General features: G+C 35.3%; 1 protein-coding gene across 1 annotated transcript in view; it reads left to right on the top strand.

The window, feature by feature from the left end:
• Positions 1 to 27,225, top strand: part of CSMD1 (CUB and Sushi multiple domains 1) — a 1,131,310-nt gene that overhangs the window by 1,084,443 nt on the left and 19,642 nt on the right. The window contains exons 55-63 of the mRNA XM_074153404.1: positions 8,956 to 9,144; positions 12,229 to 12,402; positions 14,426 to 14,608; positions 16,958 to 17,134; positions 18,115 to 18,294; positions 19,601 to 19,774; positions 20,729 to 20,902; positions 23,915 to 23,988; positions 27,032 to 27,143. Coding sequence (XP_074009505.1) covers positions 8,956 to 9,144; positions 12,229 to 12,402; positions 14,426 to 14,608; positions 16,958 to 17,134; positions 18,115 to 18,294; positions 19,601 to 19,774; positions 20,729 to 20,902; positions 23,915 to 23,988; positions 27,032 to 27,143 — 1,437 coding nt within the window. The remainder of the gene's footprint in view (positions 1 to 8,955; positions 9,145 to 12,228; positions 12,403 to 14,425; positions 14,609 to 16,957; positions 17,135 to 18,114; positions 18,295 to 19,600; positions 19,775 to 20,728; positions 20,903 to 23,914; positions 23,989 to 27,031; positions 27,144 to 27,225) is intronic.

The following is a 27,225-nucleotide window of genomic DNA, read 5'->3' on the forward strand; positions in this document are numbered from 1 at the left end:
AGAGCAAAATATCCTTATTGGTTAGATTTAAGAAATAAGAAAGTGCGTTTCAATGATGAAATCATGCTTAAATTATAATTCTACATCCATGATTTAAAAAGAATATCAAATTTCTACCAAGTGAATGGCTTATATCAAATTTACTCTTAATGAATTGATTAGAACTTACCTAAAGTATGTAATAGCACTTCTGGCCTATACCTTTCCTTCTAACATTGCCTTTCATCTAATGGGTGAAAAACATTTGTATTAAAGTTCATTGTTAGTGATGAATTATGGATTTGTGTACAAAGTAAATCTTCCAGCTCCTTAAATATACTGCTGGGAAGGGATTCATGTTTCTGGCAAACCTGCATCATTTAACTCAACAGAGATTTTACGTATGACCTTTCTTTCAAACCTCAGTTGGGTTCACTTGAGTCAATAATGAACTTGGCTTCACTTCACTGAGACTCTACATGCAGTTACTACAAAATATAGATCATGGCTTGAAGCTATTGCAGAATTTTATTTTATTTTATTTTATTTTGCCACTGAGCTATTATGTATGCATGGGAAACTGGTATTTTCAGAAAGTAAAGCTGGGCAGTTCTCAGGCACTCTTTTGTAATGATGTATTGCTTCTGTCTATTGTGTCTGTAGTAGGTTAACTAATAAGTCACCGGCAGGAAGTTTATCAAAGAAATTATATGATTTTTTTTTCCCTGACAAAAAACGTTGCAGAGGTTTAAGCTGGCTCACATTCTGCAGTCTGTGTCAGTAAGTGCACACTATTTGTTCGTAATAAAGAATTCAGGTCTCTCTTTGTTTGTCCTGGGTTTGTACTGAACTTCTCATTTGAGAGGTTTTCCTTTTTTTTATCTCATTACTGATAGATTCTTGAAAAGCTCAGCTAGACTTTTTGTCTTACCAAGAATCTGATATCTACAAGGAACTGACAATTTTGTCATGTTTTCTTTTGTGGGTATATCATTTGAATCAGCATTAATATGTTCTGCTTCTTTACTGACAAGAAAAATAACCTCTCTGACGACAGCTGATAGAAGGGTGGGAAGGACCCCCAAGTCCTTCTCCTCCGGGCTCCTCTCAATCCATTCCTCACCCAATCTGTATTTGTGCCTGGGATTGCTGTGACCCAGGTGCAGGACCTTGCACTTGGCTTGGTTGAACTTCATGAGGTTCACACCGGCCCACTTCTTAAACCTGTCCGGGTCCCTCTGGATGGCATCCCTTCCTTCCAGCATGTTGACCACACCACACAGCTTGGTGTCATCAGCAAACTTGCTGAGGATGCACTCTATCCCACCGTCCATGTCACTGACAAAGATGTTGACTGGTCCCAGTTCTGACCCAGAAACCTGATGTCAGGACCTTAGATTTTGGATAGCTTTTAAAAATGTATGTAAAAACACAAAACACTCTGCTTCCTAAGTATTTTAGTTTTATGGTTTACATGGCCAGAATTTCTATAATAAAATTACTCTCCAACTGGCCCCCATTGAAAAAATAACAATTAAAAAATCAAACTCCTATGTATTTGAGACTTTTGCGAAGTGAAGTTGTAAGTTGAGTGTGGGTGGAAAAGGGTTGGTTGTTGGTTTTTCGTTTTTGGTTTTTTTTTTTTTTCTTCTTCACTGAGAAGTTATCATTGTTGTGGATTGTTGACTTTGCACTGAACTTCACTAAAATTCCATAGACTGGCAATTTTGTAATCATGCTTTAACACGCAATGCTTTCTTTTTTTATAGACAGCATTTCTTAGAATTTGTCATAAAGTCGGAGTGTATCCTCTACTCTTATTCACTCTGAGTGCCAGTCCCTATACATGCTCTAGATACCAATATTAATGCAATACTTTTCAAATAAAAAAGTTTAAAAAAACTGTTGACCAGATATGAAAGTCTTAAAAAGCAGCTTAACATTGTTTGTGTCAAGGAAAAAAGAAAAAAAAAGAAAAAAAGGGAGCGAGAACAAGAAATGAAATACTGTGAATTATGTACTTTTTGGTGATCATTCAACTTTCTAAGAGAAAATCGCCTAAAGGACTCTGACATGGTCTTTTTGCTTCTTTGTCCTCAAGGGTTTAAATCTACTCAGTGTGAGGTTCCAAAGTCATCAGGGCAGACTTAAAGCATTCTCCTGCTTTTCTCAACAGACTAAATTGAGAGTGCCAGAACTCATTTCCCATGTAACCCTTGACAGCTGTCATTGAGAGAAAGCAATCTCCATCTACTCTCACTGTGATTTACAACTGAGTCCCCAGGGTGAAAGGCAATCAGGGAAACTACTGCCTTAGTTCTGCACGCTGGCCAACTCCAATTCTTTTCTAAAGTACTCCTTACTGCAGCCATTCTTAGCAACAGCCCACTCGTGTATGTATATGTTTAAAAATCTATAGCTGATGTTAAATGGCACTGCAGGCACTGTTTACTTTTTAGCTTGAGGGATGGTATTGTCTTGCATAATCATTTAGTACAACTTCATGTGTGATGCAAGAATATTTTTGCACAGAGCACATACTTAAATTATCCATTCAGTGACTATTCTGCATTTTATTCATCACTGGGTTGGCTAAACAGATACTACTGGTACAAGAATGAGAACACTATCACAAAGACAAATTGATACTTTGGGACTGTAATATATTCCTTGAACATTCCATATTTCTGGTGTGCATGGAGAATTAAATTCTTCTATTCTCCCTATTGTGTTTCAAAGATAATTCAGTTAGAATTGCTTTTGAGTAGCTTTAGGGCAGCATATCTTCATGAAACAAAATTCTTTTTTCTTAATTTGTAATACTGGCTTTTCAGAAGCTAACTTGGCAGACTTACCTGCTAAACCAAAGTTTCTGTTTTAAGCAGTTTTATTTTATTTTGTTTTATTTTAATAATCTCAACTGTACTAAGGAAAGGGACAGCAGTTGTGAATGCTTGTTAAAAATAAATGTAGGGAAAGATTTGAGGAAATAATAGGATGGGAGGAATTTTTGAAAAGAATTATATTCAGGCATGGGCAAAACCTTCAGTAAATGTGAGAATTTTGCAGTATCTTCAGACGTTTCTTCTATTTCTATAGAACATTCTGATATTAAAATGGGAAGAATTTGGCCAAATAGTTTCAATGTTCTGTTTCAACTAAGCCAGTGTATATTTGAGTGTAGTAACAATGATTTTCACTAAATTGCAGTGGAAAAAAACATTTTTGCTCTTCCTTTTAAACAAATTCTAAAATGTCATTCCACTGTTTATTTTACCACTTTTCACTTGTACAGTATTTTTTCTGTGCAGTATTTCACTGTTTATTTTTAAATAAAACAGTTTATCTCTTTGATCAAGAAATAAAATAAGCATTCAATATTATGGTTAAAGAAATAGTATTTTTGATATTCTGGAGTTCTCACAACTCCCAAATGAGATTTCCACATGACTGATAGTCCATGGCAGGTTTTCTATATTTTTGCTTTGGAAGGCCTTTTTTTTTTTTTTTTTTTTCCAGAGGTTTGTGCCTGTAGATGCCTAGTATCCTCCCCCTTCCAGCAAAAGAGAATACCAGGGCATCTACTGCGTTTCTGTGCCTCATCCAGAACTTCAGGCAAGGCATTACTTTCCTCCCCAGAGCAGCCCTATCTTGGAGGCACTGTGTGAACATAGTGGTCTTCTCAGTAAAGCGGTGGCAGAACATTCATTCTTCACATAGCCCTTCAAGAAAACATAGCATTGACTTTTTAAAATGGCAGTGGTAGACAAGCTCTCACTTAGGATGTGGTAAAGTCTAAGCTCTTAATCAGCCTGAAGATTATCACAGTGACTTCTTTTAAAGACTGTCCTGTGTTCTGGAGATGGGTGTTCTTTATCACTCCTGTTAGTGGTTTGTCGGTTTGAAGAGCAGAAGTTAAGATTTTTTTATGGTCAGAAAAAGGTGTAAGAAGGCACATGAGTCTCTAATGTAGTCCTTAGTGCCTTTCATTACAATGAACAGATTTGATTCCAGAAACTGCTCCTAGGACTGTTTGTTTTATCCTGTTACTGCTTAATATAAAAATAAAAATTAAAAAATTGAATGGTTCTTTGTATCAGAGATAATTTATAAACCAGATTTATATTTTCTTATAAATGGAAAACTGTCCAAAAGTCAGAAGCATGAAAGTAAGGGAAAGTTCAGATTTATAAGCAATCTTTTGATCCAAAGGTATTGAACAAGCATAATACCTGCTGTGTCCTCTTGCCAGAGCTGAAAGTAAGGTGTGCAATTAAGCTCCTTTGTATCCTAGGAGCAGTGAAAGGCAAAAGAAGCATAATGACACTCTTGCAAATCCAGGTATTGGAAAATGATAACCCTCATTCAATGGGAATTAGGTTGCATGGGTATACATGTCAGTATATTCAAAGTCAGACAGACTCAACAGTAATGTAAATCACCAAAACAATGCCGAACACTGCTCAAAGCACACATAAAATATTTTTTCAAATTGAAAGAACTGATAATATTTAACAGCTTGTGATCATTGAAAGATCAGAAATTGTGCCGTAGAACATATGCATTCTTGCTATACTTAGTGCTTTTAAACATTGGAAGCACAGCAGAGTAACTTCCAGTCTTGTAAGGGTGAGTCAAATCTCTGTCTTGTATTCATTATCATCTGATCTAGCTGAACGATATAGAACCCATCTTTCTAATACGGAATATAAATTCAGACCTCTCTTTCAAAGCTCTTATTTCAGCCATTGTCCTTATTTTATTTTGACTTGTTTTAAGGAACAAGAATAAAACTTTTTTTTTTTTTTTTTTTTGTCAGATAAACCTTGCTTTTTTGGAAAAGAAAAAGTTGGTAATACTGTAATCCAAGTATTTCTATTTTCAAGGATTTATGATAAAAAGAGTTAAACCAACAGCAAACCACCAATGCCACCTATGATTTCTTGTGGCTTTCAATGCAAAAACTCATTACATTTGAAAGCATTTTGAAAGTACTGCATGTCGTTCCAGGAGTTATATCATTCTTCTTAAAATATACCTTTTTCAGTCTTCAAATTTAATAATTTATACCTTTTAGTTTCTGTGCTGGCTTTCACGTGGGAGCAAACTGATTGAAAATGAGTGAAATGAAATTGAAACTGATTGTGCAACTTTTTAAGTTTAATGGCTTCATAAACACTATAGTAACTTTAATTTTCACTGATTCTGAACAATCCTGTTATTTTAGCCATGGTACTATAAGTATAACCTGTTTGTATTTAAGATCTAGAGCCCTAGAAAAGAAGTTAAAGGGCAAGAAACTTATTTCTCAGACAAAACAAAACAAAACAAAACAAACCAAACCAAAAACCACCTAAAAATCAGACCAGAAAAGAAACTAAAAATATAAATTACACAAAGGAAGATTCTTGTGAAGAGAAATTTTGAGATCACAAGAAACTAAGTTAGGTAGACAAACAATATGAATCGTGTCCTATAGCTTGGAAAAAAGTCCAGTAATAGGTGTCCACATGCAAATTTCCACTAGTTTTGTGGTTTCATTTATGAAACCTCACTGTAACAGTATTTGTATTGTTTTAGCTGCACATGGCCAATTTCTAATGCTTTAATACTGAGTTAAAACAAATGTGGATAATATTAATTGCAGGCTACTAAACATACACCTGTACTGTGGATCTGATCTATATGAGTGCAGCAAGGAGTCCTAGTTGCACCAGGATAATGTTTCTAATACAGAAAAGTTTTAAATATGATTGATAAAATGATATTAACTCACCTTTGAACTATTAAAGTTTTTTTGGCTTTTTAATCAAGAGTATTTTTGCAGTCATAAAAGACAATTAGCTTCCATACTTTTTTACCTGTATAGAGATTAGTTAAAGAAAGAGCTGCTCTTACTAGTAATCAAGATTGTTGCTAAAATAGGTAGATATCAGTAGAATGGAAAAGTGTTATTTTCCTGTAGTTGCTTTTTGGTATGCAGTTTCATCGCAAAATGGTGTACTGATTAGACCATGGAGATGGGTCTCAGAAGACCTGAGTTCAGTTCTGCACCAGTACAAATATTCCGTACAACCTTGGACATCAATTTGTGATATGATGAGTCACAATACTGATATTGTGTTATTGTGAAGTTGGGGATCAAAACTACATTACCATATAATGGCAATTTTAGCTAAATAGAAAGATTGGGAAACATTCACTTTTGCATTTGAAATTAAATGTATATATATTTTTGAATTAAACAGTGCCTGCCCATGGGAACTTAATTTCCTCTACTAATTAAGAAGGTTCTCCAGTAAGTTTTTCATTTGAGTCGAGTAGCACATCCACAGAAGTTGTTCAGAGCACAGCTCAGGGGTTAACAGGGGCAGCAGAACCATTCCCGATTAGCAGTTCAGAGATATTCACCTCAGTCTGGAGGGCAGCAGAGCACAACGGCATAGTCATGGCCCCTGTCTACTGGCCTCACGCCACAGAACAAGGGCTGGTATTCTTTATTTCATATCGACACAGATGTAACTTCAAATGTTAACTATATACATAGGTAGAGAGATTGAATTTAAGGATAAGTCCATGCAAGGCAATTTATAACTATGCAGAGGATGCAGGCTAGTTGCAAAAGCAGAAGCCTTACAGCAGCATCTGCACAGTGCTATGCCATGTCTAATTGCCTGAGAAACAGGGTTAATTGGGATGCTGCACGCATTGCTTCTGAGGGTTGTGCTAGTTTCGGTAACAAAGAATTGCACTGTGAATACAGACATATGAGCTCATTCAGATCTAGCTTTATGTTTCGGTAGGGCTTCATGTCAGTGGGCTGTATATTTTACAAGCTTTCACTTATGTCTCTGTTCCACGGTGATAGATATATGGCCAGTGAAAGAATTAAACTTAGTTGACAGTGATTACTAATAATGGAAAAAAGTAGTAACAAAGAATGAAATAGATTTTTTGTGTAGTGTAAAAAGAATAAAACATTTTCTCTTGATAATACTCTTAAATACAGATCCCCAGAAGCAGGAATTTTCAGACTTCTTCAAAGCAAGTACAGAGACACAGACTTCCAAATCCAAATCTTTCACAACTTCCAATGAGCAGTGAGATTTTAGGACTTTGCATTTTTCCCTCTTTTATAGGACAGAAAAACAGTCAGGAGGTAAAAAGGTATTTGCTTCTGTCAATGAAATCCTAGTGTAAACACATATTTATTTAACCTGCACATATCTGATTTATGTATAACATTTATAAGGTTATAACACTGACTTTATATAAATGTTGGTAGTATGAAATATAAGCTAAACTGTTATAACGTAAGCTGAATGTAACTCCTCTGGTGAATTATTTCATAGGATTCACCATGAAACAGAATGGGAGTAGTTTCAGTTAGGAGACTCTGTAGCTTTACTACTCCTCAGGAAGAAAAAAGCAGGTCTCTTCGTTTAACCATGTCTCTTCACCAGTCTAGATAATGCCTTACTAATGCTTCGTGTACATCATTGTAATACCTAATGGTTTTTAAATGTATTTTGCGTTTCTGTCCAAATTTTATCTTCAGTGTTTTTAATAAAAATCAGTAGGTGGCAAATAGGTTTGCTTCATGCCAAAGTGTTTTCTGTCTCCTCCCACCCCTAAATATTACTTCTATAATAATTTTTATTAAAAGAAAAAAATTTGGATCCATATGGGACATTCTTTAGACCTAGGTATGTGTTGTCTAGAATCCATTGCAATCATGAACATTTAATATTTTTGATATTGTACCTTTAAAAGAGGAAGAGAACTAAAAACAATTTTAACTGTTTTTCACCCAAAATTAAATTTTAGGATGTTACTTTAAAATCCTGATACTTTTTAGTTGATTGAATAAAATATTCTTTCAATGAAGGAACATTTGCAAAAGCTGACTTGTTCTAGTGTACTAGCTAATCAGTAAATTTAAATTATATGTACAGTAAAACTTAACCTTTCAGAAAAAAATATGATTCAGGAGTGAAGAACAGTGCATTAGTGACTCCAGATTTCTTACCTCTAAAATTATAATGCTATCTGACGTTATTCTCCACTGGTTTCTTTTTCTTGAAAATTAATTTGAACTAGATGATATACTTGAAAGGTAGATTCCTGTAATTGTTTAGCTGTAATTTGTAATAATAATAATATTCTAAGTCTTTCTTTATTTATACCATTATGCTTAGAGGACAGGACAGGGGTTGAGGAGGCATTTATAACTTTTCAGACAGCTTTCAGATGGATAGACAGCAAAGTTGGGAGTTGGCAATGGAGACATCAGTGTCTCATCATAATCTTCTGCCAAGAAACCATCATGTTCACTGCAGGGTATAAAACAAAGGATTGGGGAGGGCAGATGTACGTTATATAAAAACTAAACAGTCATGACAAAACCCATAATTTTTTAGGTTTTTGACTTCTATCTAAAAAATAATGTCATACTTTTCGGTGCTTAACTTCACTCCCCCTCCACTGTCAAATGCTTGATTTTTCACCATCTCTTTTTTCTGTTCTACACACTAATAGCAGAAAATGTTCTTGTTAATGTTGGAAGCAATTTTTTGCATTACAGTACATTAAAAAAGAAATTGTTAAAGTGTTATTTAAACTGTGTATTTGTTTGATTTTAGTTTCCTTCACATAAAAAAATATATAAAAGACCAAACTAGCCTACCAAGAGAATGATATAAAATTCCTCCAGTTTCTCTTTAATCTTCGAACCACTTTTACATCCAAGACTATTACAAGAACTAGAATAAAATCTTAGTATTACTTTCAAAGCAAAAAGATCTAGAGACTTACTGAAGAGTCGACATATCTGATGTTTAAGTCAAATAAAAACCACAAAGGATATCAAATGGACTGCAGTCATGAGCTGCTAGTGAAGTAACAAAAAAAGCACTGCTACTCATTATTTATGACATTTTTATTGTGTGTCAGTGATTAACACTATTTTTCTTACAGTGGTGAACTGTTCTGATCCTGGCTTTGTGGAAAATGCAATTCGGCATGGACAGCAAAATTATCCTGAAAGTTTCAAATACGGAACGAGTGTGGCATACCATTGCAAGAAGGGCTTTTATCTGTTGGGCTCATCTGCTTTGACCTGTAAAGCTAATGGCTTATGGGATAGATCACTACCAAAATGTTTGGGTAAGTATTCATGCAGTTGGATTAACATCAAAGAGTGGTGCATGATTTTTAGTAATGATAGACCAAAAAAAGCATAGTCATCTAGTGAGGAACAAAACTGGACTTTGGGATCAATGTATCGCAAATTTTACAACTCAGTAAGAAAACAATAAGACACGATGTCATGCAACTTGTCATTATTAAAAATGGGTTTAGAGGAAACCATGGATCTATTATTTCAAATGCCAGAAAGTTAAGATTGATTTCCTTTTTTGATATATTGTTAAGATATTTGAAAACAGCTAGGGAAATCTAAAGTTATTGCTTATATATTACCATTTAGATTGATTGTCTAAGGCCATTAATGCCTATCTCAGAATTTTTTTTTAGACATGTTGAAGTGTGTATGACTATGAAACATTGTATAGGAAAATTTGGCTCAAGAGGGTCTTTTCATAACATCACTTCAGGCTCTTTCCTCAGAGAGGGGGCAAATCTGGTATTTCCTATAATCAATTCAGTGAGCTTCAGACCTCTAGAAAACAATGGTTTGGCTGACTTTCATTTTCCATTGAGAAGTTTTTCTTCTCTCATCGCTGTTAATGCTCTGACGTTAGATTTCTGAATTACAGTGCAATCATGGAAATAATAAGTGAAATGAAAGTATATTTTAATTTGCAAACACAGATGATGTTAAGGTTTTTGCTTTACAGAATTGTGATTGTTTACTTAAATATTTACTGTAGAATTTATGCTTATATACCAATCAGATCAATAAATGTTACTAAGTGAATTTATTTCTTTTTTCTGCGTGCTTTATTCCTTCTACTATGTATCTAATATTCACATGACCCAGGAAGTTTTGTTTTGATTTTCCCAGTATTCTAGGCTTTCAATATCTGTCAATGAGAGCTATAATCTGAAAACTGGGTTTATTCACATTTCACTAATAAAATAATTAATCAAAATACAACATTTTAAATACAAAATAGCTGCATAAAATTGTTCATTTTGGAAGAATATTTTACTGATGCAAGCATGTGCCTCTCTTTTTCTTTCTTAGAAAAACCATTATGAAAGTCCGTGATCCCTTCCTACTTCCAGGACTGGGGTTTCAGTGTGAAGGGACACTCCCTATGCAAGGGGCAGAAGAGGATGGGGAATCTAAATCACCTAGAATAGCTATTAATCTTTCCAGATCAAGTGTTTTGGAAGTTTGGTAGCATTTATGTGGCTTTCTGTTTTTAGGCAGAGCTCGAGGAAAGTTGTAGGTGTCCAATCCCCCAGAACAAGAATTCCTAACTTTGCTCTAGGGACTGTTGATGGAGGCCATGGGAACTTCCATATGAGCTTGGGAGGTGCCTATGTTCCTCAGTCACCTACTATATTAGTTGCTACTAATTTGCTCCTGATGGACTGAAACACTATCTGAATCTTAAATATCACCAGGACAAATTTAACATTCTTTCCCCTAAGAACTCAGTGAAATGAATAGGGCTCTTTCCATGAGAAAGGTCTGTTTATCTATTCACAGATGAAGTAGCTCAGAGTCGTTTCAAGTAATGTGACAGAGATTTAATTTTCAAAGGTTTATCCATGATAATCTTTTTTTTTTTTTTTTCAAGTGTAAGACTGTTTTTGGTGATAGGGCAAAGTTCTTGGAGAGCCAGGTGAGACAAATTTTGAACCTAAAGTGGACACAGTGTTTACCATGAACAATTCTAGTTCAAGAGTAAAAAAAGAGAAACACGCTGCTCTTTTATATGCAAGGCAATACCTATGAGTGTCATTGCTTAGAAATGGATCCTTCTTTTCTTCTTCACAAACTGGTAAAATTTTGAGCTATTCACTACAAATCATTATACAGCCACATTAAGGTGACCTGCGTATTATTTTCGTCCAAAAACTTTGATCACCCACTGCAGCTCCTTCCAGAATTGTGGCAGGACTAGCATTTGCATGGTACTTAAGCAAGCTCCTTAAGGTAACTGATCTGGCTGAAAACTAAACACTGGGTTTTTTTCTGTGGGAGTACTGTTCAGCCAGACCAGTGTTCTGATTTGGTTTACCTTTGCTACAGGAATCCTTAAGGCAGCCAAGGAAAGAAAGAGAAAAATACAGCAGTGAGAGAGTGGTGATCAGGACCATGCCTCTTGGCAGAATTCCATTGTGTCATCAGTTTGACATTATCATGGGACCCAGTAAAGCACAAATAATTTTTATGTCTGTCAGGAGTAATAGTCATCAGAATAACAGTAATTTCTTTTTTTCCTAAAATATATATGTATCCCATAGATCATTCATTCAAGTAACTCATAAAACTGCTCAAGTTCAATTGCTCTCCTTAAGAGTTGCCTGTTTAAGTTGTGTGACTGTTTACTAAAGTTACATAAAGTATATTTTCTTTAGTTTTTCTTTCTCTACTGGATGACTTAAGTTTTACACCAAAAGCATTCAGAATTTGATTTCTAGTTCAAATTAAGATGACTTATGTTCCCTCATATAACAGATCTGAACTACTTGTTTGCAAATTATTCTGTGCTGAGACTGTTTATCTGAATTTTTTCTCAAAATGTACACGTTAACTTAAGTATAAATATGATTCATAATTTACAAAAAAGATCAGCAATCCATTTTCCTCTTGCTCACTTTAGTGCAACACATTGCTGTAATAATACTACAGATGAAGCTTTTTTATTTGTCTGTACTGTCTAAATTGTGTCTAGTTATTGTATAGATATGATAAAGCTACTTACCATTATCGTATCTGTAATATATAAGCACATTGCAACATTATCCTTATTTGGTTTCTTCTTTCCCAGCCTTAACAGAAATAATGTGTAGGGAAGGACAGTGAATGGAAATAAATGAGGAAAGAGAGCTTAGTATATTTTTCAGGGAAAGGCTTAACTGGATGGGTTGGTCTTACATGTATTTTTATGTTTAATCTTACAAGTGACCAGTAAATCATCTCTAGCAACAGAAAAAACTGAAGATATGAAAGAGTTTATGTTCTGTGGAACCAGCCTTGTATGTAAAGGTTATAATAAGTTTTTTTCTGTGCTATGAAAACATCTTATAATATTGTGCTCTTTCCTCTGTTAGTCATTTCTTGTGGACATCCTGGGGTACCTGCCAATGCAGTTCTTTCAGGAGAAAAATTTACCTATGGCTCCATAGTTCATTATTCTTGCACAGCGGGTCGAAGGCTCATAGGAAATTCTACTAGGGAGTGCCAAGAAGATAGCCACTGGAGTGGGACTCTCCCTCACTGTTCAGGTACTTGTACCGACCATCATCTGAATGTCACCCTGTGTCACATGGATAAGGCTATTCTCAAGCAATTTTTAACTACAGTCAGATATGTGGTTTGTTTTTTTTTTTTTCCAAGTATATTTTAATTTCACCAATAGCCGCTCAGCTGAATTACAGCCATTTATTAAAATATTCTCATATGTTGTCTTGTTCTCTTTGTCATCACTTCATAAGTTTACTCCTTAGCCAGATGCTACAGTTGTGTACTGCGGAATATAGAAGCCACAAAGCACTATTTAAAACCTGGTAGTGTTCTGCTTAAAAAGGATGCCTGTATTACATTTTGGTTTTATGAACATTGTTTTGTGTAAACAAAGGTTGTCACATAGGAAAATGTTGATTAAAAACCACCACAGCAAAGGTACAAGATGGTAAACTTCATACGTTATGTTCCGCTTTTCACTTACAGAAATATTCTTTATTAACGCCACAATGTGCAAATACCATAAACCTCTGCAATGTTCTTGGTGCTGTCAGGAAGTACAGAAACAGTTTATTCTCCCCTAGAGTAGCTATACAAATTTAGAAGAAGCCATAGAACGTTGCATAGTTTTTTTGAAAAACAAACAATGCACAAATACTTTGCAAGTTAGTATGTGCTGGGCATCCTTCTCAACAGCCACTTTGGATACAGCCACCCTGTTTTGGAGAGTGAGTTTAAAAGTATAGATGTGGACAAAATATACCGGCTGGCTTTGAGACACACTGTTTACAAGCATGCACTTAGACAGGGATATCCAAGTCCAAATGCTGTAGGGCAGGGGTGGCAAGGAGAATCTATTCTAGAAGAAGTTAGGACTAAACAAAGCAGACACAGCCAAAGGCCACAAGTTAGGATTGAATTCAGGAACTGGGTCTTTTATGAGAAAGCATGATTGTATCCAAGTGTCTCTCAAACTTGCTCTACTGAAAATCTCACACCACACATGTAATCATACTTTCTGACTTTACAAAGTATTCATTTCTAAAATAAAAGTTCAAATTTTCTCAATGTCTTGCTATTGATATTCCTTTGTTCAAGATTTTATCATTCATCTGAGAGGTGTATCATGAAAAACCTATGTCAGAAGATTCAGACTTCAACCTATAGAATGATCTATGCATATTTTGAAAAAAACCCAAACAATAGTTTTAATAGAAATTCAGTCTAGATGTATAACTTAAAAATGGAGAACAAAGGACAATGTTACTATGAACCACAATTTAGACACAGAGAGGTTTAGGAGAGAGACAATTTTATGTCAAAATTTATAATAAATTGTTGATATTGAGACCATACTTCCTTGGCCATCTTGGATAGCATTTCCTGTAGCAGCCTCTTTATCTGATAAGGCAGTTGACTGGCTCATTGGATCTATGAGGGCATATTTGAAAGGTCTGTTTTGCAGCACTGTCTTTCTCTTATAAAATTCTAACCAATACTTGCATAGGAATTTTAAGTATAGGGAAAAATGAGATGGTGTTTCCATTCTTGACGACCACAGAGGGCCAAGTACCATTTAGTCTTTTCAGTGGATATATGTATTTCAAATATATGTCTTAAGAAACTTGAATATGGTTCCCTTCACTCTTGCTGTTATCTGATTTTGGTTATTACAAGTTGTTGCTAGCAGAGAAGTTGAACAATAACATACAATGTGTAGAAACCTCTATTTATGTCAAAAAGACAACATATTTGTTAAAATGACAGGGGTGAATTTTCTGCATTCTGCATTAAAATATTCATTCTGCATTCAAAATAATCTTCTCTTATTTATATCAAATTCTATGTTTAAGTCTGTATAGCTCTGAGATAAGAAGCAGGCTGAAAAAGATATGTTATTTTTATCTTTGGCTTCAGTTTCACCCCCCTTGCACTGGAAGAAAAGTGATTCATTATAACAGAAACAATGCAGTTAGTAGTACTATTCGCAAGAGAGCATCTTCACTGCCACTACATTTGCACATAACGTCTCTGCCAATAATTCTGCTCTGTTGTGTTTTACAGGAAATAATCCTGGCTATTGCGATGATCCAGGAGTACCAGCTCATGGGTCTAGACTAGGGGATGAGTTCAAAATAAAAAGTCTACTACGTTTCTCATGTGAAATGGGTTATCAGTTGAGAGGATCTGCAGAACGAACATGCCTGCTTAATAGTTCCTGGTCAGGTATACAGCCTGTGTGTGAAGGTAGGTATTGATACCATCACCATTTATGACACCATTGAATGACATTTTATTCTTTAATTAAGAAGAAATTCCATGACAGAAATATGCTTTCATATTGCTCTGCAGAACTTTGATATAAAAAAAAATTTGCAAGCAGTTCATGTTTTGCCTGAAACCCTGAATGCAAACTGGTGAAGTTTTGGAATATGTATTTATAAGAAGATCATAAGAAAATAAATCTAGTTAAGCAAATATTAAGCCTGAAAATAGAGAATAAATACCTAAGTTAGATGTAAAATTATACAAATGCTTCTGATTGAAAATATGAAAATGGAGTGATAAATAAATCTGTCATCCATATACTAACAATGTAATATTTTCATCTTATCTTTCTATTTAATGTCTATTCATCAAGGACTGAACAAATGACACAATAACATTGTATTCTTAACTAAGTATAAATTAATGTATATTTCTCCACATAAATTAATTTTTTGTGAGATGTACTGGTTTTATGCTAGTTCTTTCAGAAGAAATGCAACAGAGAATATTTCCAGAAATCAGAAATTTTAGAATACGGATATCAGAACATAATGAATTTTTACACTTTTTATGCACTGTCAGAATTGTAAAGCAGTAATGGAAGACTTTAGATTTAATTTTAAAATTACTTATTTTCCAGGAATGTTTGAAAAGTTATTTTATCTAATTAATTGGAGTTGATGGATTCTGTACTATCTGTTGTCTGGTATACTAAATGATAAAATGGAAGATAGAACAAATTATTTTTGACAAATTTGTTATATTTTTTCACTTAGGGATTTTATCACTGTATCCTCATCTAACAATTGTTCTTTTGCAGTATTCTTCAACACAGATTAATCTTCTGTCAGTGTACATATCACCATAAGTGTATGAAAATGGCAGTGGACACAGGATCTGTATTTTCAGCAGAAAATTGATGTTTTGCAATGTCCTTTCTTCTTCCCTTGCATGAAGACATTAAGTATTGTAGGACAGCAGCACTCAGTGGCAATTAGTGGTGTTTGAAATACCACTGTTTTTTCTTTATCTTTTTACTTTAACTTTCTGTTTTCAGAAAAAAATCCCCACAAACAAAGAAAAAAGCCCTTTTGGTTTATTTTTCTGTTCTCCTTCAATTCTTTCCTGTTTAGTATAAATAAGAATGAGATTAGGAGGAGAATACCTTTCCACTGGAATACTGGATAGAGTCCAGCAAAGGATGACTAACATGATGAAGGGACTAAAACATCCCTCCTCTGAGGAAAGGCTGAAAGAACTGGGACTGTCCGGCCTAGGGAAGAGAAGGCTCAGAGGGCATCTTATCGACATATAAATATCGGAAGGCAGAGTGCACAGAAGACGGAGCTGGGCTCTTTTCAGTGATGCTGAGTGAGAGTACAAGAGGCAATGGGTGCAAAGTGAAACACAGGAGGTCTCTCTGAACATCAGAAAACATTTTTTTTACAGTGAGGCTGACTGAGCACTGGCACAGGTGGCCCAGAGAGGTGCTGGAGTCTCCATCCGTGGAGACAGTCAAAAACCATCTGGATAGTGCCCTGGGCACCGGGCTCTTGCTGGCCCTGCTTGACCAGATTACCTCCAGAGGTCCCTTCCAATCTCAACCATTCTGTGATTCTTTGATTCTGTGACTCGCATAAATAGGAAGATGCAATAAATTGAATTAAGTAAATATGAGAAATGTAATAAATAAAATAAATAAGTAGCGTAATTATTATTAGTGTAAAGATTATTTTATAGACAACTAAACCCTCCCAAAAAACCGACGTGTAATCAGAGTAAACCACTGTCAAATCTCAGATGTTTGAAGCTGAAACACAATCATTGCCTTTATGTGTAGCTACAGATGCCAAAAAAGATATAGAGGCCAATACAGAATGCCTGCTCTTTTCTTCATTCAAAAAAGAAATGGACAAAAATTTGCTATTTATGCATGTTTACAATTGAAAGAGGAGATACTGGAAAACAGAAAGAGAATAGAAAAATGTGCTGAAAGGCAAAACAGAAGCACGGGTCTGTCAGAAAGTCCTGAATGAGTTTTCTTCTCTCCAGTGGCCGTATTGGGTGGAGTGGAACAAGCAGTGCAAACTACCTGAAACAGCAATTGAAAAAAAAAAAAAAAGAAAAGAAATGCAAGTAAAGTGATCGTATTATCAAAGAGAAATAAGTAATTAACTCAATAATACACCTATTAAACATTTTCTTAGTAAAACTTGCTATAGCTTTTTTAAAAGATGGGCTATTGACCTTTTTTTTTTTTTTTTAGTTAGTCACCTATCATGGAAATATTGATAGATGATACGATTTTTCTTAACCTTTTCTTCACAGCTGTATCTTGTGGGAATCCTGGCACCCCAGCCAATGGTATGATAGTATACACTGATGGAATATTATTCTCCAGTTCAGTCATTTATGCCTGCTGGGAAGGTTACAAAACTTCAGGGCTAACTACTAGACATTGTACTGCTAATGGGACATGGACTGGCACTGCTCCAGACTGCACAGGTCAGAAATAAAGTTTCTTCCTCTAAACCTTTAAAGTAGGAAGTCATTGAGCCTTCCCACTGAAAATGATTATTTTGTTAGATAAAATAACACATTTTTTTCCTAATTCATCTATATTGTAATACATGAATATTTTATGTATTTAAAGGTATGTGACCTTTTAATACATGCTAGATGTTTCCAGAAGTATCTTTTTAAGATGGATACATAGGTAACTTTTTTGTATTTGTTTACCTCATGAATGTCAACATTGAAAATATAACATTATTCCTAAGAACAGATGTTCCTCTAAAGTTTCCTTTGCCTTTTTTTTTTTTATTTTATTTTATTTTTATTATTATTATGGTCTTATGTACAGAGGATGATGTTCTGATAGTTCTAAATCAGATTTTACCTAATCGGATACGTTACAGTTTTTAATGTGAGCCAAATGAGTCCTCCAATCTGACTGATAACCATTCTGCTAAGGACTAAGAACCAGGGAGCAGTGAGATTGGGCTACTTCATCAGGGAAAGTGAGTGGGGAGAGAGGGATGCTACAGGGCCAGCAGGGCCAGTGGCATCACTAACCAGGCCAGACCCACAGTACATCAGTACAATGATAGGGAAAAAAAAAAAATTGCATTGCACCATCAACATTAGGCATAACGTGACAAAGATCTCAGTATGAAGGAAGGAAAAGTCTTGGTAAAAATACCACCAACATAACAATCTACAGTAGCAGTAGAGCATACCAGCTTAAGCTAGTGTATATAAGGAACATAATACTTGGCCCACACTATTGCAATACCTCAAAAATATGATTTTTTAGCTAAAAATTAAAGATTGCATTTTTTATTTTCTGTGAAACACATTGAACAATTTTTTTTCTTCTTTTGGACACTAAAAAAAAGGTTATTAGCTTTACATAGTTCAATGTTTCATTACATCTTTATTGAAAAAAGAATCCAAAGAATCCCTTTTCTTCTTTTCCTCACTAGTGATCAGCTGTGGAGATCCAGGTGCATTAGCAAATGGCATTCAGTTTGGAAATGATTTTACTTTTAATAAGACAGTCAGCTATCAGTGCAATCCAGGATACTTGATGGAGCCTGCCAGTTCATCTACCATGCGTTGTATAAAAGACAGCACTTGGAACCAGAGTAAACCAATTTGCAAAGGTGTGCTTTTGAACTTACGTAGTTTACAAATACTGTTTTGGTGCTATGTGTGAAATTCACTTACTAGTGTCATTATCTATAAAAAATTGTTAAAACGTTCTCTGGAACAATTAACATGCAAGTGCAAATAAAACATTTAGATAAGAGTTTGTGTAAAATTTTTATTTATTTTCTACATATGCTATGGTATAATATCAGTCCAAATAGCAACATTAATGACTACAGTGGAAACAAATCACTCTGCAATGAAGATCACCAGAATGCTCAGTTGGAAATGCTAGAAATGAAGTACCCATTTTCTTTTTTGGGCCCTTTTACCTTGGATTAGATGGTCAAAATTCTGTAAAGGGATCCCGCAAATCAAACTTTCTATAAAAGTTTCCCTTGTTGCAATACTGTAGTCATCAAAAATAACCAAAAAATGCTTCACAAATAGGTAACATAAAGGTCAGAGTGGGGATGAGGCTGAAAGGCAAATAAGGTAGCCTGGTGAAAATTGTTAGCACTACTACACAAGCTCAGGGAGTAAATTTAACAGCCTAGAGCATCTTCTGCTTATAAAAGGCCTAGACTGCCAGCTCATCCAGCACCACTTTAAAGTGATATCTAAGTCTAGTCTACTAATTAAATTTTGGCATATGTAGTCAACTGACCGCATTTTCTGTTGTAAAAATCACCGACTGAGTGATTTTATGGTTGTGCTCTTTGTTGAAAGAACTGATGTGTAAATCTAAACTCAGTCATTCCAGATTTCATCATTTTGGGCATTCTTTCAGAAGCTGGAAAACATCATTTAAAGCCACTAATTACCGATCAAGTCAATGTCTATTGTGTGCTGAAAGCTTTAGAAAATGGGCAGGTGAATGAACAAAGTCATATTAAGGGCTTTAAATAGTGCTGCAAAATTAATTTAAAATAAAATGCAAATATTTACAATTGTCAATCATGCAAACATATTTGTTTAAATAAATCATATTTATTGAAAACTTTTACCTGGCTCAGTAGCCTGTTGCCAATAATGATCAGTAATGAATACGTAGGGAAGAGATTCAGAGCTAGGTAAGCTATATACTCCTTACTTCCAGTGACCTAGAGCTCAGGGACTTCCTAAACCTAGAGGTGGTATTTTTGTATTTAAATTGGTTTTCTGTCTATTCCAGGCTGCTTTATCAACACAGGAATGCTTTGTTGGAAGTGAACAATGTGAAATATTTTTTTAGTTTCAAAAGTATGAGTAACTATTATGTTGCATGCTCCTAAACCCTACAAAGTCTTGAAATTATTAACTTTTCTTTTTGTGACACAGCTATTACCTGTGGTCCCCCTCCACCAGTACTCTACGGGAAAGTGGAAGGATCTGATTATCGCTGGGGTGCCAGTGTGAGTTACAGCTGTGCAGAAGGCTATCAGCTATCTAACACAGCTATTCTCTCCTGTGAGGGTCGAGGAATTTGGCGGGGAGACATCCCACAATGTTTGCGTAAGTTTTCAGGGTACAGTTGTGTTGTGCTTCACCAAAACGACAATCAGTTGTCTTGGTCTTCAATCAGTTGTCTCGAGCTGCTGTCAGTTTCTCTCAATTTAAAAAGGACTCAGATAGATCAGGTAGTATACAGACTACTGCAGGTTTCTCCCTTCTTCCAAAAAGCATACCTCATTATGAAATTGAGTGGTTGTGCCCATTTAAGGTCACGGTCTTCTTCCTTTCCCCAAAAGTCACCTCCATCTCTTATTACCTAATTGGACCCATCACCATTTGCCTTACTAAAAATATTTTTGAATGTTCTGAATTTGACTTGTAGCGAGCATGATTAAAATTTTCCCTTACACTTTTCCTTTTTTCTTCCATATTTCCATTTCCATTAGCAGGTGAAAACAGAGATCCTAACCCTTAAGCTCATACTCTTGCTCTCCTTTCTAAATTCTTTTTTCTTTCCTGGAGACAAGTACATACCCTCACATCTTGTTTGTATTTTTTTTTTCTTCTAAATCTGTCAACTCCTCTCAGTGCTTGAAATCTTGTCAGGACTATGACAAACACTTCTCCTTTTACTTAATTACAGCAAAAATTTCCAGCCTACTCATCTGAGGGTGACTGATGTGAAGACTGGATACATTTTGAAGCATTACAATATAATGTTGTCTACTTTGAGATTACTTTGTCATCCAAATCTAATCAGCATTTAAGTGTCTCAATTAAAAGGTCAATTTTTCCAGGTTCAGTTTTGTGCTTATAGTGACAATAACAGCAACAATTAATTTTAAATTGCTGTCAAGAATTTATTTGAGTTACAATCCTACACAGATAAATGAACATAACATTTGCACTTATATTCAGTACACCTGACTTGCACATAAAAAACCATAGAATACTTCATTGAAGCATATGCAGTTTTTGCTAACTGTTTTTTTCCTTTCCTTTTTCATGTATTAGCTGTGTTTTGTGGTGATCCTGGTACTCCAGCAGAAGGACACCTCAATGGAAAAAGTTTCACCTATAGATCTGAAGTTAGCTTTCAGTGCAGACCCCCTTTTATTCTGATAGGATCTTCAAGAAGATTCTGTCAAGCAGATGGTACTTGGAGTGGAATTCAGCCAACATGCATCGGTAATAACTACCACTATTTATGCTGTTTCTACTGAGAATATTCTTGATAAACTGTTACACTACCATAAATAGTGGCCAGCAGGTTGAGGGAGGTGATTCTACTCCTGTACTCCGCTCTGGTGAGACCCCACCCGGAGTACAGTGTCCAACTCTGGGGCCCCCAAAGTAAGAACGACATGGGCCTGTTGGAGCGAGGCCAGAGGAGGGCCATGAAGATGATCAGAGGGCTGGAGCATCTCTCCTCTGAAGACAGGCTGAGAGAGTTGGGACTCTTCAGCCTGGAGAAGAGAAGGCTTCAGGGAGAACTTATAGCAGCCTTCCAGCACCTAAAGGGGGTCTACAGGAAAAATGGGGAGGGCTCTTTGTCAGGGAGTGTCGTGATAGGATGAGGGGTAAGTTTGAAACTGAAAGAGGGGAGATTTAGATTAGATATTAGGAAGAGACACTGGAACAGGTTGGCCAGAGAAGTTGTGGATGCCCCATCCCTGGAAGTGTTCAAGGCCAGGCTGGATAGGGCTTTGAGCAACCTGCTCTAGTGGAGGTGTCCCTGCCCACGGCAGGGGAGATTGGAACTAGATGGTCTTTAAGATCCCTTCCAACTCTAACCATTCAATGATTCTGTGAAAACTAGTAATTAGCTTTCCAAATATAGAAAACGTCTGTGTAATATAAAAAGAACTAGATAAATAGGGTTATATTTTGAGTATAAAATTTTTAGGATAAACAAAATCACATATGAAGTCATTTGTAAATTTACATGATTGCTCATCTGCTGGAAATGCAGAATGTCAATAAGTGTAAGCGCATAAATTTGTTCCATCTATTTTTAGAATCTTTTAGATATGCAGAAGACTTTGGCAGATTAAAGACCAGATTCTATCCCCGGAGAGTTAAAGGCATTTGTCATGATCAATCCTAAATCAAAAAGCTTTTTGGACTTTGTGAAAGTGGCTTGTACAGTTCAAAAGGACGAAGCGTGCTGGGTCTGATCTTTTGAAATTCTGATAAGCTGCCAAGTATTATCAGTTTCTCATTGACTGATATGCAACTGATAGGCTTTTTGCCTGTTACATAATCAGACAAACTGAGAGAAATACTGGACACCTGTAATTCCCACTGACATCAGCATTTGATCCAACTTGCAGTGACTCGCCAGAGAAAATGATTTTGGTGTTATAATAGAAAAATCCTCATTGATATTTCTAAACAAATACATTCATCTGTAGACTCTAGTCCATTTATACATTTTTCTGTGACTGAGATATTGGCTATGTGGAAGAGCTGGGGTGGACACTAGGAAAATGTGGCGAGCATGATTGTTGAAAACAGCCTGTTTGTAAATTAAATTTGTAAATTAAGACATTAACACTCAATACAATTTTTTTATATGAATTCAAAACTTCTGCTGTCCTTAGTTTTTATGAACTGAGCAATCCGTCTTACATCTGTGTTTTGTAACAGAGGCAAGAAGGTTTACAAAAGCTAAAACTCAGATCTATTGTGAAGAATCAAATTTGAAAATGTCGTAATGACATTTCTATTTATATTTTATATAGCATAATATAAAAGTACATGGAAAATATTGCATCAAACTCATACACATTTCTTTTAAATCATAGGTTTTTGTTATCATAAAAGGAAAATATTAGACCATCTAAAATATTTACAGATACCATTGTTAAGCAATTTGAAAACTAAGATCAGTGAACAATATCTAGAAATATGCCTCGAAGTACCATAAGACAGCAAATGATGGCAAGCTTTTCTATTTCTGGATATTGATAATTTCCTTAAAATACCTTGAGAAGTTTTCCTTTTTTCCCCACTGTTTCTTCAGATGAGACATATCTTAAAAAAATCAGTGCAGCTTCATGTGTCTATTATAAGCAGTGGCATTCCAGCTGATGGTAATTTGTAAAAAGTTCTTGAGCTGTTTAAGCAGCTCAAAGTCAGGAGCGTGTTTGGGTTTTATTCTCACATATTAGGTCAACATCCACCTAACTTTTGAAGCCTTTGGCAAATATTAGTCCATTTGAATTGCTATGTTGTACTGATGGTCAACATTGAAAATGGAAGTTGACCAAGAGTGAAATCACATTATTGTATGTGGTAAGTTCAGTTTTTCCTCTACAGAAATCTAAAAATGGTTACAGATGAGATATAGTCCCAAACTGCATTCTTTGTAATGCAGTGTCAGCACAAAAGTAGACTTGGTTGCCAAGAGGGAATCTTGTAGTACAGAAAGATCCATTAGATCAAGCCCTGTCCTGCCTACCTGGTGGATGTGACTTTGGAGTGGAGCAACCCCAAAGCAAACACACCATCAGAATGTGAAGTGGACATTGCTTGAATCAAAAATAGTTTCAGGTTACTTTAAATCACACTCATGAAACTGATCATCAAATATTTAGTTATACTCTGTTGGCATACCTTTTTTTTGTGAGGGGACTGTCTTTTCATTCTCCAGCAACAACTGAGGTAGTAGTCCATTTGTTGTTTTTTTTTTTCTTGGCCACATAGAAAAAATTCTATCAAAAAATTAAGTATTTCAGTTGCTATAAAAAGCAGGTGGTTTGGGGTTGGGGTTTTTTGGGGTTCTGGGTTATTTTTTAGAAATCTAACTTAATCATTAAGCTGTTCATTGGGAAAGAAGAAAAGAAAAATATTTCCCTCTATGTTCCATCTGCATTGTAAATATACTTTGTATTCAAAAAGGTTCAAAAGGATAAGCTTAGCAAAAATCAATGCAATCCTAACTCTAAAGTCTACACTGCCAAAAATACCCTCAAAAATCTCCTTAAATAATGGCAATGTACTGAAACAAAGCACTGTGATCTATCATGGAAATGTAGTGGGAATACAAATGTAATATGTAGAAATACACACATTCCATTAAAAATTAAATTTTTGTCATCACTAGACATTGATGAAACGACTTAATCTTTGCAAACAGTTTTAGGGTGTTCTTTCCAAACCATAATAATATCTGTCGTGTTTCACATTTTACATTAGATCCAGCTCACAATACATGTACTGACCCTGGTACTCCACATTTTGGAATACAAAACAGTTCCAGAGGTTATGAGGTAATTCTTTCTTTTATTTATTAGCTTTCTAAAATGAAGATGCATTTACTAATTGCAGATATATTTAATTATCTTCAGGCTTAAATGTCTGGTTAGGAAATTTCCACTCCTTTTTAATATAAACTCATGCTTCATTCCAAGCTTTTTTTTTTTTTTTTTTGAACATACAGTTTAAAGAAAGAACTTCTAACCTTGCAATATATCATGTGTTCAATCCTTTAGTAGACTTCAGTAGGCAGGACTATTTATAAATGGATTACCTAATATGATATGACATGATATAATTACTTTGCTTTATGATCATAATTCTTTCATACATTGATGAATAGTCAGTAAATACCTAACAACCAAAAACCTGTCTGATCCAAAGGCCATGTAGTCCTTGACAAAAAAGGCAGCAAGTGGCTTTACTAAATTAGCAATTCATGTTACATTTTATTCAGTCAGAGAAGATAAAATTGTTCTATGTGTTGGATCCCAGTTCTCTGTGATGAATGTCCTTTCTATAATTTCCAAATTCCTCACAGGTTGTTAGTTTACCAAGTGACAGTCAGAAAAGTGATTGAGGAAATAAAAGTAGATGCAGCAATGACCAATCAGCAGTCATTATACAGATTGATTAACCTCATGTGAATGCATTCTTCAGAGATGAGTATTTGAGATTAGAATCTAAGATACGTTGTTTGAGTTTCCTGCTTATTTCTGAACCTAGAGCAGTGTGCTACATGGCATTACCGTCAAGTTAGTAGAACTGTTTTTCACAAAGTCCTTTCTGTAAGTTGTTCCTCTGATTATTGGTTCCCTCCCTCTCCTGCAGTTGTGCTGTCTGTCGCTGTTGTGGCTGTCAGCTCTTTTCTTCACCTTCTCCTCCTGCCTGGCTCACAGATGCCAAGGCGCTTCTCCCCAGGCCACATCTTCTGTCCTCATCCCTAAGGTGATTCTTCTCCTAGTAATAGGTGCAGTTGCTTTTCTGTCTGTTGTCTCATCTTGACACTGTACCTGTCCCCATCATCACTTCAAAAACAACTCTATAATCTTTTCACCTAATTTGATCTCCTCCTGCTCCTTCTTCACTGACCTTGGTGCCTGCAGAGTTGTTTCTCTCACAGATTCTCAATCCTCTCTTCTGACTGCTGCAGTTGAAAAGTTGCACAGCAACTTTTCCCACTTCTTAGCTATTTTATCACAGAGGCATTACCACTGTTGCTGATTGCCTTGTCCTTGGCCAGCGGTGGGTTTTTGTTGGAGCTGGCTGGCATTTGCTTTATCAGACATGTGGGAAGCTTCTGTTTGTATGGCTTAGCCAATCTTCTATAAACCAGCTTTTAACAGTCTTTCCTCATTACAGAAAGGTATGATGGCAGGCAGCAGATCTTTGAAGGGTTTTCTGCTATCTACCAGGATCCTATCTTGCCCCATTCCTTTTGTGCCTTTTGTGCTTCACTATGCTATGATTGTTACATATGCCTCTGATGTTTTCCATCCAAGTATTATACAAAGAGCGCACCGCTTTTATTTTTACTTTTACCTGTAACATAAGAAAGAAATATAACTCTGTAACTACCTTGAACCTAGACATTATTTTTTTGCTTGGTCTTTTGGATCAGTGAGGAAATATTTGCAGCTCATCATTACTTACTGATACCAGGATTGGCAATTTCACAAGAAACGAGATGGCTTGGACTCAAGACCAGCTACACCCTGTTCTGGTCTCTGCTACAGACATGCTGTGTGTCCTTGGCAAGATAGAGAGATGGATAAGTTTTAAAATAGTTATAAATAGATAAATCTACAAAGCCATATCAGTAATTTGACCTTTAAAAGTACCAGTGAATTTCCCAAGCCACTTCAGGAAGAACTGGTGTTGCATTTGCTGAACATCTATCATGATAATCTGTTTTTATGTAACCGAGTATATAGTTAACAGGTAGGCACTCCTGAAGATAACTGCCCATTTATAATGTCCATTGAAGTCATTCTATGAAATCTGCAGTGTAGAGCTATCTGCATTTATATACCTGCAAGGTATTTTATTAATATGCATTGATCAATGCTCATTTGCAACTTACTTGCATTTGTCCTTGTGATACATTCCTTATTAATAAGTTGTACAATTTCAAATAATATTAATTTTTGTGGGTTTTTTTCATTTCATCTGATCTTATTTATTGCTAAGATGTTTCATCCAAAATGAAAACAATGCATTACTGGTCAGCCCCACATCCTTAAATACCTTGATCTGGACTTGTATTCTGGTTACTTTAGTCAATACTATCAAGTCCATTTTCCTAGAACTTTCCGCACAATCTCTGTCTCATATGTTATGAAAATTCTTCATCACTTTCAATTTTGTATCCAGTTTTCATGCTTTCATGCAGAAGTCTAAAGAGTTTTCTCAGTTACTTTACCTTTTCTTCTGAGAAAGGTCATATCACAGTTGACCAAAGGAATGTTTTCCATAACATCACTCTGCTAGTTGAAAATCTTAAGTAAAACTTAGGTAGTTTATAGTAAAAAATACAGTGTAAGGAACTGTGGCCTGGAGTTTTCTCTAGTGAATTTATTTGTAGATTTGTAGTACAAATAGATAGATTTGTAGACTGTAGGGACAGTTCTTCATAATTTTTTCTTTTTGCTCTAATAAACATTCTTAGTCAAGTCACACAATGAGAGACCTTTGAAACAGACCTTATGGTCAAGTTCTATTGAAATATATGCAGTGACATACAGGAAAGAGAGACATCTCAGTCATTTAGTTTGCTTCTGTCACACTGACAAACTAATAAGCTGAAATGTATGAGTGTCTTTCTTTTCCCTGTACACAGCCTTGTCAATATTTTTCCATTTATTGCTTTCAACTAAGGTTACAAAAGATCAATTGCTCAAACTTTTCATCTCATTAAAAAAAGGTTTAACTCTAGAAACTGCAAAAATAGGACATTTTTATTTTTGAAAAAATCTCTCAAGTAGCTTATTACTGTCTTGATATATGACTACATGTGATGGATACTGCTTTTATCTAACATTCTGTTTTGATCCTTAGGTTGGGAGCACAGTCTTTTTCAGATGCAGAAAAGGTTATCATATTCAGGGATCTACCACCCGTTCTTGTCTTGCTAACTTAACTTGGAGTGGCATACAGTCTGAATGCATTCGTAAGTCTGGTTCTTTATCTAATGAGTTAGAATATTCTGCAATTTTAAAAGACTTAGAAAGTGATGCATGTGGGAATTCAGA

Source organism: Numenius arquata, chromosome 9, assembly GCF_964106895.1.
Source record: "Numenius arquata chromosome 9, bNumArq3.hap1.1, whole genome shotgun sequence".
In the NCBI taxonomy this organism is placed as follows: domain Eukaryota; kingdom Metazoa; phylum Chordata; class Aves; order Charadriiformes; family Scolopacidae; genus Numenius; species Numenius arquata.